Source organism: Paralichthys olivaceus, chromosome 22 (genome assembly GCF_024713975.1).
Source record: "Paralichthys olivaceus isolate ysfri-2021 chromosome 22, ASM2471397v2, whole genome shotgun sequence".
Lineage (NCBI taxonomy): Eukaryota > Metazoa > Chordata > Actinopteri > Pleuronectiformes > Paralichthyidae > Paralichthys > Paralichthys olivaceus.
This window is the reverse complement of record NC_091114.1, coordinates 8,719,500-8,732,641: the sequence shown is the minus strand read 5'-3', so window position 1 is coordinate 8,732,641 and position 13,142 is coordinate 8,719,500. Positions and strand designations below refer to the sequence as shown.

The 13,142-nt window shown below is 40.6% G+C and overlaps 2 protein-coding genes across 2 annotated transcripts; one reads left to right on the top strand and one right to left on the bottom strand.

The window, feature by feature from the left end:
* The first annotated feature begins 1,275 nt into the window (after positions 1-1,275).
* Positions 1,276-3,742, top strand: ostc (oligosaccharyltransferase complex subunit). Its single transcript, XM_020095360.2, has 4 exons — positions 1,276-1,565; positions 2,238-2,331; positions 2,815-3,012; positions 3,118-3,742. Exons 1-4 carry the CDS (start codon positions 1,427-1,429, stop codon positions 3,134-3,136), a joined length of 450 nt encoding a protein of 149 aa, XP_019950919.1. The 5' UTR covers positions 1,276-1,426; the 3' UTR covers positions 3,137-3,742.
* A 1,257-nt stretch (positions 3,743-4,999) lies between these two features.
* Positions 5,000-13,131, bottom strand: etnppl (ethanolamine-phosphate phospho-lyase). The gene is made up of 13 exons (XM_020095454.2): positions 13,003-13,131; positions 12,005-12,123; positions 11,553-11,712; positions 9,660-9,734; positions 9,383-9,476; positions 8,478-8,594; positions 7,597-7,679; positions 7,125-7,350; positions 6,520-6,674; positions 6,253-6,342; positions 5,791-5,921; positions 5,570-5,634; positions 5,000-5,431 (listed from the first exon to the last, which is right to left on the bottom strand). Exons 1-13 carry the CDS (start codon positions 13,062-13,064, stop codon positions 5,375-5,377), a joined length of 1,434 nt encoding a protein of 477 aa, XP_019951013.1. The 5' UTR covers positions 13,065-13,131; the 3' UTR covers positions 5,000-5,374.
* Between the last annotated feature and the right edge of the window lie 11 nt (positions 13,132-13,142).

Genomic DNA, 13,142 nt, shown 5'->3' with positions numbered 1-13,142 from the left:
TTCTAATTAAGTTTGAGGACGGATTGCCATTATAGTAACAATGTAACACTTTGTGACAGAGTGTTCAAAATTAGAGGAAATGTTTTAAAAATAAATACATTTTAGACACACACACGTACTGTATATGTGACAAGAAGAGCGTTGAAAATATATATTTCTATATAGCTCTAATTAGATCAATTATAGACTGTGGATGTGTTGTTTACAAGGCAGCAGCAAAAACTTTGATAAATAAAATAGAAATAATACAAAATCAGGCACTATTAAGACATCCCCAAATATAGCTGTCCAAGAGGAGATGGGAGAAATGCCGCTGAACCTTACATACAAACAGCTTCTGCTAAACTATTGGACAAACATACAAGTTAACAGAGAAGAAGAACATCCAACTGTGAGTGCCCTGAGACCATGCTGGGAAAATGAATAAGATAAGACAGAATGTTGAAGAGAGACAAAGGAAATTGGGCAGAAATAGTAGAGGGAAGACTGAAGACAACACACAATACTCTTGTCCCAATATACTCAGATGGGTCAAATGAACTGGATTTGCTTTTGTTATCCCAGACCTAAACAAATATAAAGTAAAGAACATTGGATCACCTGGCAATATATACAGTAGAGATGTTGGCAATAGCTATGGCATTACAGTGGACAGAGCAAAACAAGTTAGAAAAGGTTATAGTATGCTAGATATAGTATTCAGATTCACTGTCAGCAATGGTATCACTTCAATCAATGTTATCCCACTGTAGAGCCAATATCTTTTAAGGAATATATGAAACACTATATAGACTACATCATTCAAAAACAGAAGTCAGGTTCATGTGGATCCCAACTCACAGCGGGAATTGAGGGAAATGAAATGGTAGACTCACTCGCTAAGCAAGCATTAAAACAGGAAACAAATATGGAGGTATAACATTCAGTAAGTCCATAGCCAAAACAATAATTAGAAGTAGCATCATGACTGGCAAAAACAATGGCATGAGGGAGGAAATCTGTATCAAATAAAGCAAAAAGTGGGAGGAATGAAAATAACAGGGAAATAGCAAAAAAAAAAAAATCAAAGTTTAGGACACATTAAAACAAAACAAAGCATTTAATAGGGAAACATCCACAGGGGAGGAAAACTGTGGAACATCTGTCACTGCCTTGTTCGAGTTTTTAGAAGAAACCGGATTAACAAGGAGGATTTAAGTTTAAATTTGTGTTTTTATTATCTATGGTAGCGGTAATGCACCTTTAACGTTAGGTGGCACCATACAGTCTATGGGTGGCACCCACCATTAAACAACAAAAAGAAGAGGAAGAGGAAGAGGGGGGGGGGAAGCATATACTTCCGGGACACGTCAACAGAGCCACTGCTTGGACGTCACGTTAGCAACAGCATCAGCAGCTGTGGTGTAGCGACGGTTTCAGTACGAACATGGAGACTCTATACAGTTTGCCGTTCTCTGTGCTCGAGTGTCCCAATGTTAAACTGAAGAAACCATCCTGGCTGCACATGCCGTCCGCCATGACCGTGTATGCGGTCGTTATTGTGTCCTACTTTCTCATCACAGGAGGTAAACGAACGAGCTAAGCTAACCACTGGCGGCTAGCTGGCTGTAGCTAAATCAGTTAGCATTACATTTACTACCAGTGTTCTTTCGTGTGCCGCTAATAAATGATAGATCATGTCAGATACCGTTTGCATTGGTTGTGTTTGTTAATGAGCTTGCTAACGTTACCGCTAGCACGTATGCTAACAACAGTGCAGTTTGCCGGCTAAGCTAGAACCAGATGTGATGGCATCTGTACTTGTTAAGTTATCAGTAATAATGTTTAATCTCTAGATCGAGCTATCGCTCTGTTGTCATGTTGAACATAATTATAATAACGATAAACCTTATTTATTAAGCACTTTTAAAAAGCTGAGATTACAAAGTTCTTTGCCAGCAAAGCAAGAAAAGTAAATATAAGAGAAGCAGGATGCAATGTGACGAGGAGGTTAAGGTGGTCTGAAACAAGGTAGTGTTTAAATTAAATGAATTCAAATAGAGCTGCGTCACATAAAAGCAGTAATCTGACAATGAGAATAAACGAACAAGGTGTAAAGTCACTGACTCTGAGCCTTGTCTCCATGGGAAGCCAAAGCCGAGAGGCCCTGAGAATCACTTGGCTGTGATTGGCTCAGAACACAGGAAGTTGCGCTGTGGTCTGATTGATGCCTAATTGAATCCCTTTTCTCACTGTAGGTATCATCTACGACGTTATTGTTGAGCCGCCCAGTGTGGGTTCAATGACGGACGAGCATGGACACCAGCGACCGGTTGCCTTTTTGGCATACAGGTATGATACTCATCACACTTTTCACCCATATGCTGTTCATAAAGACGGACGACATGACAGTGTCCCAAAAGTGAAGCCAAACCGTTTCGATTGCCCCTGGTGGCTGGCTGTAGTAAAGGTCATAAACCCAACATAAAGATGTTTTTAGTTAGTTTTACACCAATGTAAGTTTAGTTTAAATGATCTGTTTGATAATACAAGAACGTTATTAATCACTTGCTCAGACTGACCCACGATTGGTCAAACATGTCTATCAGCAAGACTGAGCTCCCACGATCACGACTGCACAGAGTCTGGCTTCAAATGCACAAGATGGCAACGTTTGTATCTGGGATATTTTGGCTTGATTACTTGATAGTGGGAGAAGGTGGAGATGCTTCTTCCATCTTTATATACTGTGATGATCTCAACACATTTACAGCACATAATTGATGTGAGTTGTATAAATGAAGCGCAGCTAATGCAGCCAGATTTGTTTTGCAGGGTAAATGGCCAGTATATTATGGAAGGACTGGCCTCCAGCTTCCTCTTCACGATGGGAGGCCTGGGCTTTATAATCCTGGACCGCTCAAACGCGCCTAACATTCCCAAACTCAACCGCTTCCTGTTGCTCTTCATCGGCTTCGTCAGTGTCCTCCTCAGCTTCTTCATGGCCAGAGTTTTCATGCGCATGAAGTTGCCGTAAGTTTGAACATGTTTGGTCTTTCAGTTACCAGTCTGGCTTCTGTTCTGCTTCTGTTCTTGTCGTTGTCATGGTCTTTAAAAGTTTGTCTTTTGTCTTTTCAGAGGATACCTCATGGGCTAAAGACACACACACAACACTTCAACAAAAAGAATTCGGATTGGACGGATGGCATTCGACATTTGGGGCCCAACAGAGATTCAGCTAAAATTATGGATAAACTCAACCTGATTCAAAGCACTGACCTAACTGAAGAAATTCAGTCCCAGCTGCACTGACAGTCTCACACTGGCTGTGTCTCGTTAGTGTTCAGTGACTTCCTCCTCTCTTCTCCAACGTTCTCAACAAGTTAATGCAACAGATTCATGGCAGACCTCTTCCTGTGTCGTTAGATCCAACATGAATGCACGCCTATTTTACCACATGCTGCTGGAACATCACCTTTTCCCAATTTTACTGAATCTAGGGGGACTTGCATTTCATTTTTCCTTTGGGAGAAGTTAAAAGTACTTTGCAGTGGGGATGACGTACTTCTCAGACACTAGAGAAGACACAGGAAGTTACTGGACACAGTTGGGATTGAGCCATTGCTTAAAAAAAAAATGTGAATAAGGTTCTGAATAACGTCAAAGTTGTGTTTAGTTGTCAAAAAGTAATTGAGAAAGCCTTTAACCTGTCACAGATGCATTTTTTTCTACCAGGTTGTGAAATAAATCTTCCTTTTCAGAACTCTTTGCTATGACTGTCATACATTTATCAGAAACATCCATTTCTGCTACAAAGACGAGAGGCAGAGTTACATGACTTCAGCCATTGTAAGGGATATATAGCTAAGCTTATCTATGGTCTGCTTGCTCGGTTTCCACAAAAACAGTGTCATTTTCCTTCCAGAAGGTGGCGTCATTGATCCAGCAAGTCCCATCGACAACATACAAGAGCCTTAAAGAACTACATTTTTCTCCACTAATATATTTCACAGAAACATGAAGGCCAATTATTTTAGAGTTTGTTATGAATTCACAGTAGAATTAACTGGGTTCTCAGATTCAGAGTAAAATCTGATTCACAGCATTGTTGTGTTCAGTTGTTACTGTTTGGTTTAATACCACATGTTGTGTTGAATACAGTGTAAGATTCTTAGATTCCTGAGAGCCAGGACTAGCGCAAGGAACAGAAGGTTGTACGCATTTGAATACAAATGTGGTCACTAGACCCTCAAAGCAAAAAAGAGCTTGTGCAACCCTGCTCTGTCATGCAAGCATTCATGGGATACACAGTCCACAGCGGTAGATCCTTACGCTCTTCAGCAGGACCTCGACAAACAACATATGGAAAATATGCAGAATGCAATCAGGAAATTTAAAGAAATGGAATGATATCATGAGTCATTAAAAAAAAAGTATACATTATATATGCAATTAAGACTTGTTAGACAAACACTCGTAATATTACTACTATGATAATACTAATATTTATCTTGTTTTCTTCTGTGGAAATCTTTCAAGTTCTTTAAATACAAACCTTTAGAAGGCAAATATTTTCTATATCAAATTATACACACTGAGTTGTTCACTTGCTCGTCTTCTTTGTATGGAGAATTAGCCTGAGATCAACTCTGAGGCAGATCTTGGTCTTTTATCAACACCAACCACAGACGATATCACATTTATTTACTCTGAGCAGAAGGAGAAAAGGGGGCCTCTTTCTGTCCGAGCACTTCAACATGCAAATAACAAATTGATATCTTTGTGGAACCATGTCCATTCTCTGTTAATGACGAACATGGGAACTTAGATAAATAGTTGCAGACTGGTCAAACAGTGTCCGTGTTTATTTGGCTGAGGCAGAGTGGAATAAGATACACAATGCTCAGAAGAACTAGTTTACACTTGATTCAAGCCGACCCTCCTGGTAGGCAGAGGTCACAATAAACATTTCAGTCGTGGGTCGACAGCAACAGTGACCAATGTCCACAATGAGACAAGCTGTGTTTTAAAACAGGTTTATTTTTAAAAATCACAGTTCCCTTGTTATCACAGTCAAATGATTGTTGACAAAAATGTATGTAGCATGATAACTGTGATGATAAATTTGTTGCACCACAGCAAAACTTTATTCAACATGCTGTGCTGAAGAAGAAGCTTGATTCCTATTACAATTAAATATACCTGAGAGGACACTGCAAACTCTCACAAAGACATAAAAAAATAAATTTCTCAAATGCTAAAGCACCTTTTCCCCAGAATTCTGTCACCTCCAGAGTTTATGACATCTGTTATCAGTTGTTCAACAAAGTGCTGCATAAAAGCAAGGCTTTATGTCCTGAGGCATTTGGTTTGTTCCAGCCTCCTCTGCTGTGAACTAAACCACCGTGATACCGGTGTCCGTTCTCGTTGGACGACAGCTTGACAAAGAATCCTAAACAGAAAAAGTGTAAATAAAAATAAGAAATGTACAGATTATTTGTACTTTCGTGGAAAAACACAAAACTAAGTATTATGTATTACACTTAACATGCAAAGAGGCGATAATAGGCGTTTTTTGGAGAGTACTAACCTTTCTACATTCACTCTCTGTGTTCACCGTGTTGGACAACTTCAAACCTAATGCTGCCTCAAGCTCTGGAAACACAGGCACAGTAACACACATGACCGAGAGCCATTACACACCTCAACCTTTATAAATAATGCACGGGCCAGAGAGACGACAACATATTCTGGCAACGGCGTCCTGTGAGACACCACAGAGAAAGAAACAAATGAGGAAATGTCAAGTACCTGTGAGAATGTGGTCGATTTTCTCTACGACCAGGTCAGCATCCTCCGTGGTGAAGCACATGGGGGGTTTGAATTTGAGCACATTGCGATGAGGTCCATCAGCACTGAGAAGGATGTACTCTTCCTTTAGCCTGGAACATTATATATGAGTTATTTCTGCACTAGTTGAATCACTTCAAACATCTTTTCTTACAGCAGGTATTTTGACTTTTCATGGAAGTTAAATTGTGCTAGAATAATGACTTATTTCATATCTATCTATCTATCTGCAGTTTTCACTGTTGCACTTTATTGTCCCACTATAAGATGATTGGATGGTGAGCTGAGTTGTCTTCAGAGCTGATCATAACACCAGTGGAACATTTAGAATCGAGATTAGAGAATGGTGCAGAGTGAAAACCTTCCTGGTTGAAATGCTGCGTAATACATTGTTCTTCATGTCACACTTACTCTTCCACTTACTTATATATGACCTCTTGAGCCTCTGCTGTAGCAGGAGTGAGCTTCAACCTGTCCCTCACAAGCTCCACCCCAACAAACAGGCCACAGCCTCTGCATGATGTCACACGCACGCACGCACACATACACACACACACACACACAAAATGCACTCAGCTTCATTCTTTGCCAAAACCAATCAGCTGTTGCTCATACTGTAAATGTGTGTGTGTGTGTGTGTGTGTGTGTGTGTGTGTGTGTGTGTGTGTGTGTGCGTGTTTGTTTACAAACCTGATGTCACCGATCAGTGGATGCTTTTCTTTCTGCTGTTGCAGCAGATTGGTCAGGTATCGTCCCACACGTAGCGCATTACCCTGGAGATCCTCCTTCTCGATCACGTCTAACACGGCCAGGCCGATGGCGCATGACACTGGGTTACCACCAAACTGAGAAATTTAAAACCCATGCATAGAGGACACAGCACACTAAAGGTTAGGCTCGCACAGGGAGGTTGAGCATCTTGAGAACCAGACCAATAAGCAGTTTGATTTATTTCATATATCACATATTTTATTTCTTAGCATACAATTTTTTGTGTATTTTAGTGATAACAAAACCAAAAAGTCTAACTCTGAAAAACTGCATCAAACTGACTGAAAACACATTCAATGTGACCAAGGAGATGTCACTGAAATTTCAGCTTGCTGCCTTGTTTTTCCCCCAAAATGTGGAAAAGACATGAGTCAATACACTTTGCAATTATGAACATTAACTGAATGTCAAGGATGAGGTCGGTTCAGTGTCATTTCTCGTCAATGTGGGACAAAAAGCAAAGATTGTGTGTGTCCTCTCTTGTCATTCCAATGTTCTCGTTATCACAGATTTTAGTTTCTTACCGTGTTGAAATACTCCATTCCGGACGACATGAAGGCCTCCGCCACCTCTTTGGTCGTCACCACGCAGGACATGGGATGGCCGTTGCCGATGGGCTTCCCCATGGTTACGATGTCGGGAACGTAGTCCTCCCCCTGAAGCTGGAAGGCCCAGAAGTGGCTGCCGACGCGCCCAAAGCCCACCTGGACCTCGTCGGCGATGATGAGGCCCCCCGCCTCGCGAATGTGTCTGTGGAGGTGCAGTGAAATGGCAACAGCTCTTTTATCTTGTTCAAAAAATGCACAACTCATCAGACAGGCATCCTGGTGCAGCTGTTAGAAATTAGTGTCGCGCATTTTTTGTTGTTTGCGTCAAGTACGTGTTGAACCTACTCTGCGGTCAGAGCATCATTTGCATGAGTCCATGTGTTGCTTCCTGATTCTGAACAGTGAGACGAGTCAAGAAATAATCTTCGAACATGAATACATCTCTTACTTTGCCACTTGCTGGAAATAGCCCACTGGGGGAATAACCTGCCCACCGCAACTCTGCAATGACTCAGCAATAAAAGCAGCAATCTGTGCAGGAGAGACAAAAAAACAGATCAGGTGTATTAATACAGGGACAGATAAACAGGTTCAGAGGAGAAGTCCTGGATTCTCTGGCTTGTTGATGTCCCTCCCAAAAGTGTTGTTTTAGTATTAAGGTGCACAGTGCACACAGGGCGTGCACAAGAGAGTGATGGAAAATTAAAAGTTGTGTATTCAGTCGAAACAAGATCAGCAGGGTGTGACATTTAATAAGATAGCTGTATCACTGTGTTGTTATGATCGTTTTTTAAATATAGTTCTCTTCCTGTGGTTGCATCATCTGCACAAACATCCACTACAAAATGCTAAACAGGGTTTCACTGGGTTTCACCCAAAAAGCCAGAGTCCTTGGCTTGAACCTGAGAACAGTGAGAGGAGTTGAAAGAGGAGAGAAAAGGAAAAAAAGGAAAGTTGGGAAATCAACTGAGCGCCCGTACAAGACCTGCCATGGAATTCCAAACTAATCAATATTTGACTGCAGATACATATGTAGTTGTCAGGCTTGAGGAAATGTGACATTTAAAATCTTTGAATCTTTATTTCGATGTCACTGAGACATTTTTCTGATTGTCTTCTCTGAAACTGAGATACTGGATCAGTGATCAACTTAAATCATACATCGCAATCATCTCTCGCACCTTTGCTAGACATCTCTATCCTTTGTGCACAAAACACATTCAGCATACCAGTTTTATAACATTGAATTCAGGTTTGTAATCCAGAAAGAAAATGATATACATCGTCTGTGTTTATTCATGCAGTGTTGAGTGACATCTGAAACTTTACCTTGCCTCCTTTCTTGTGAACTTTCTTGATGATATCTTTTACTTCATCTGCATATGCTGTTGCAGGATCAGCGTGGTCTGCCCTGTATTTGCCTCTGTACACATCTGGACTCGGAGCCTGTTTAGGAAGCAAGAAATATCTAAAGCAGATTCACAGAACAAAGCTTTATTCCAATAGTTTTAAAAAAAGGGACATCGAATTAATAAAAAGTCTGTGTTTATGTAAGATCTTCTCAAAGTTTGTCATTAGTGTTGTAATGATGCAAACCAACAACAAAATACATGACTTCAGCCACAGACTGTGTATAAAGATGGACGGCATGACAGCTCCCAAAGAGTGCATGTGCACATATGACACGGATAAAGCAGTTTTGACAGTTGTGGAGTAAATCCCTGAGAGTCAAGAATTTGGATGATGAATAAAACATGTAAGCTAAGTCATTTGCACTATTGAGTTGCCTCAGCGATGGCGTGTAACACAAGAGCCTGGTGTTCCACAGGTTGACATGTCAAACTACACCACTGATCTCAAGGAACGGAGCAGATGTAGACAGTAGAGTTTCTATAATATTCTCATATGAGCTTCAAAATTTCTCTTTTTTTGAAAATATAAAGGAAGGAAAAGTAATTAAGCATTACACGTATATTACGTAGGCAGGATTTGCCTGTTAGGTTAATAATAATGTGTGTAAAACTTTAGCCTCTGCCTCCGTTCCTTGTCAAACCGTTATGTCTTGCCAATGTCTGTCCATTTTTTAAATCCACACACACACTTGTGTCCACGTGCAGACAAGGTGTGGACACTCAGCCGCCTGCCAACGCCTGGTAGAGCTAGAGTTGAGACATGGAGTTTTGATGGTGTGCACACAGGCAAACGGGGGAGAGGGAAAAAAAAAAAGCACTCACCAAATGGACAAATGGATTGTGTTCAGCATCTGACAGCTGGTGGAACTTGTAGGGACTGATGTCAATGAGCGATGAAAGGTGGCCGTGGTACGCACTGCAAACCAACACAACACAGGACCAGAATCAGCCTGTTCCCTCAACTGTAATATCATTACAAATACTAATATAATGACAAAAGGACAGCTCATTGTTATTTATGTGCTTTGATTTTGCTCGTGTGATGCAGCAATTGGGGATTTTGTTTCTTCCCCAACAGTGACCGGGTAGCAGCACTCACTTTTCCAACGTGATGATGTCTTTGTGGCCTCTGTACTGCCATGCTAGTCGAAGGGCCAGGTCATTGGCTTCAGAGCTGAAGTTCAAAAGGGGCAAGGGTTACTCTGAGTTACTCAGTCACCACAAAATACACAGCCCAGGCCGCTCATATCGCTCCGACGTCAGACCCAGTTTCGTGTTTTCTTTACTGACCACAAGATGGGCATAGGAGTTGAGGACCTATTTATTAATAAAAAGAATAAGAGTTAAAAATTTAATAATTCAAGAGTTTAGACTATGAAACTACTTATATGCCAACTCCAAAGAAGCTGTGGGTGACCTTCAGCAGATTAATATTAGAATGATCCTGTTCTGCCCTTCTATGCTGTAATTGTGAATTATTATATTGTAACTTGTGATTTAAAACACAAAATCTATCTCTGGCATATTAACTAGTTTGCTCTGCACACTGAAAAAGAAATCTCATGAGCTGGTAATGTGGATGTGAATGCATCATGTAGTTTTTCCAATGCTGCATGGTAAGAGTCCTCTTCCAAGACCCAACAGTCATTCTGCACCAAATTGCACAAAATCATCGATATTAATCCCTTAAACATGGCTTTGTCTTTGTTTTTCATCAAGATCCATGAATTACTGCCTAGGAAATCAGTAAGAATGTCAAAAAACTCGTTCTTCCCTGAGCCATATTGCACCATTCCACCAAGTTTTGTGGTAATCTGTCCAGTAGTTTTTTGTGTAATCTTGCTAACTATCACAAAAAACAGATTGAGGAATCTATATTCCTCTCGGTTGAGGAAAATATATTGACATGTAAAGATGAGACACATTGCGGTTTCAGGGGATTGCTCCATTTATACACAACAACATTAGTGAGGGTGGTGATGAGGGAAAACGCCTTGAGTGCCACATCATCCCACAAGTGCTGGGTTGAGCTGAGGTGTGCACACCAGTCAAGTTCCTCCATGCACTGTATGTGGCAAACCTCACTTTACGGACTTGGCTTTGTCATGTTGAAACGGGAACGGGCCTTACCCTAACAACATTAAGAATGAAAAATGTTGCTGCATGCCGCAGCATCGGGAGCTTTTTTGTGAGGAGCTAAACAGCCCAAACTAGAAAAACATGCACACCTATGTATTAGGCGTGTCTAGGTACTTTACAACCAGAGTTTTTTTTTTCTTCAAGGATGTTTTCAATGCTGCTTGTTTGTTTGTCAGGATTATTTAAAAACTACTGTACCAGTTTCTGAGCTTTGCAGGAGGGGTAGGGCAAGGTAGGGTATTTATTCCCCTATGCCTAAAGGATACTCTGTCCAGTGTTGAGTGCATATGGATTGTTATGGTATTAACTTAAACCAGATCATTCCTGTTCACACTGCAGAGCTGCAGCAAGTGGTGTCAATGAGTAACCACTGGTCCAGTGCCATGAGGGGTGTGTCAGTGCTAAGAATGCTGAACATGCATTGCATTATGTTGTTTTTCTTTTAGTTGCAGGTGAAGACAACAACCAGGAACACTGATGTGGAACAGTTAGCTTTCGAGCTACTTAGATTAAAATAATAAATCCAGAATTTTGAAAAAGTTTTTGTTCCACCTTTAAGTGTCACTTGTTTGATTCGAGTACCTGTTTGGACTCTACCCTCCTCTTATCTTATAGCATCAGAATAACCTTTATTGCTCCTCTCGTGGACAGTCCACAGCAGATATGGGACATTAATGAAAAGGCTATCTGCGTGTGTCAGTTGATTTGCCACTGACAACCTTTTACATTATCTGCACTGTGCTCTCATAACCTCACTGATCCACACCTACGAAATAAACCCAAAAAGAATTGCTCAAGTTCCTTAATGTTGTCTTTGTTGACGTTGGAGTGGCAGAAAGAAATGCAGACATACCCAGAGTTGACAAAATAGCACACGGACAGCTTGTCAGGCAATGTGGCCTGAAGCCTTTGTGCGTACAGTACGAGGTTGTCGTGCAAGAAACGTGAGTTGGTGTTGAGCTGTTCCATCTGCCGAGCTCCCGCCTGCACCACGTCCGGGTGACAGTGGCCCACTGAGAGAGAGGGAAGAGAGGACGCAGTTAGGAGGGTTAGGAGTGGTCCTCAGTGTTGGGACAAGAGACACGCTTTACAGTGACGTCAAATGACAGCACGCCATGACAACTGAGATTAAAAGATCACCACTGGATGCCATGAGCTGAAATTAAAGGCTGTGAAAAGTGGTGAGATCAGCCTTTATGATTCCCTTCTGCAGGTTGTGCACTTAGACAGCCTAAATCCTTGACCTTGTGTTTCAGGTGATAAATATTTTTGTGCATCTTCATGTGCGTGCATGTGTGTGTTTACCATGAGCCACATTGTTTATGCAATCCAAGTAGCGGTGTCCCTTTTCATCATGCATGTACTGGCCTCTTGCTCGCACAATCTTGATCGGGTCATGACTGAAGAAGATCTTACAAGAAGGCCTGCAGAGGAGCTAGAGTCAGTACATGGCGTGTGTGTGCGGAATGTGTGTGAATGTAGGCCATAGTTACATTGTGCTGATGACATGGTAAAATAGAATGTGATGACTCAAGGGCACAACAGGACAAGTCAAAAACAAGTGTATACTGCAATGCAATAAACATATTGTATTTTAAATATAATATACATATCTGCAACATAATATACATATATACATAGTCTATGTTATCTTTGATATAATATTCATATACATATATGTATCTACAATATATACATAGATCTATAATATAATACATAAACATATGTATTTACATGCAATATATACATATAAATATATATATATATATATAAATACAATATATATATACATATATAAGCTGTTATTTGTAATGTGATACGTGTGTACATATATGAATCTGCAATATAATATGCATATAAAGATACATAGATACATAGGCTGTTATTTACAATATACATCTACATATGTCAAGCTATGTTGTCTGTGGATATTATACATATCCATATATGTATATGTGTTGTGTAAATTAATATAAATATACACATGTATTTATCTGCAATATAATACACATACATATGTATATCAGAATGTAATGCACACAAATTATTCCTGCAGCTCACAGATACAGAGGTATATAACAGTGTATATAAAATTGAATTATCTGCTTAGCTACAAATGAATTTACTGATTAAAAAGAAAAAAAGAAAAACACCTCCACTGTTTCATCACTGCGTCCCTAGAGGACGTCTAGAAAACAGACCGGAGCCTAGATAAAGTTGTTTTTCAGCACTTAGTCGGAGCCCAACTAACTTCACAGCCGTCCTGTTCATTGTGGCGCAGTAATTCATGTTACTCATCTTACCCTATGTGCTTCTTCCGCAGGTCTAGCGTCCTAGTTTTCTCGAGTATCACCGCAGCGGCCATGCTGATGTTACCCAGCTGCTCGTCACTGCGCTGAGTGAGGAGGTGATCCAACCCCACACAGCTTCTCTCTCACACACA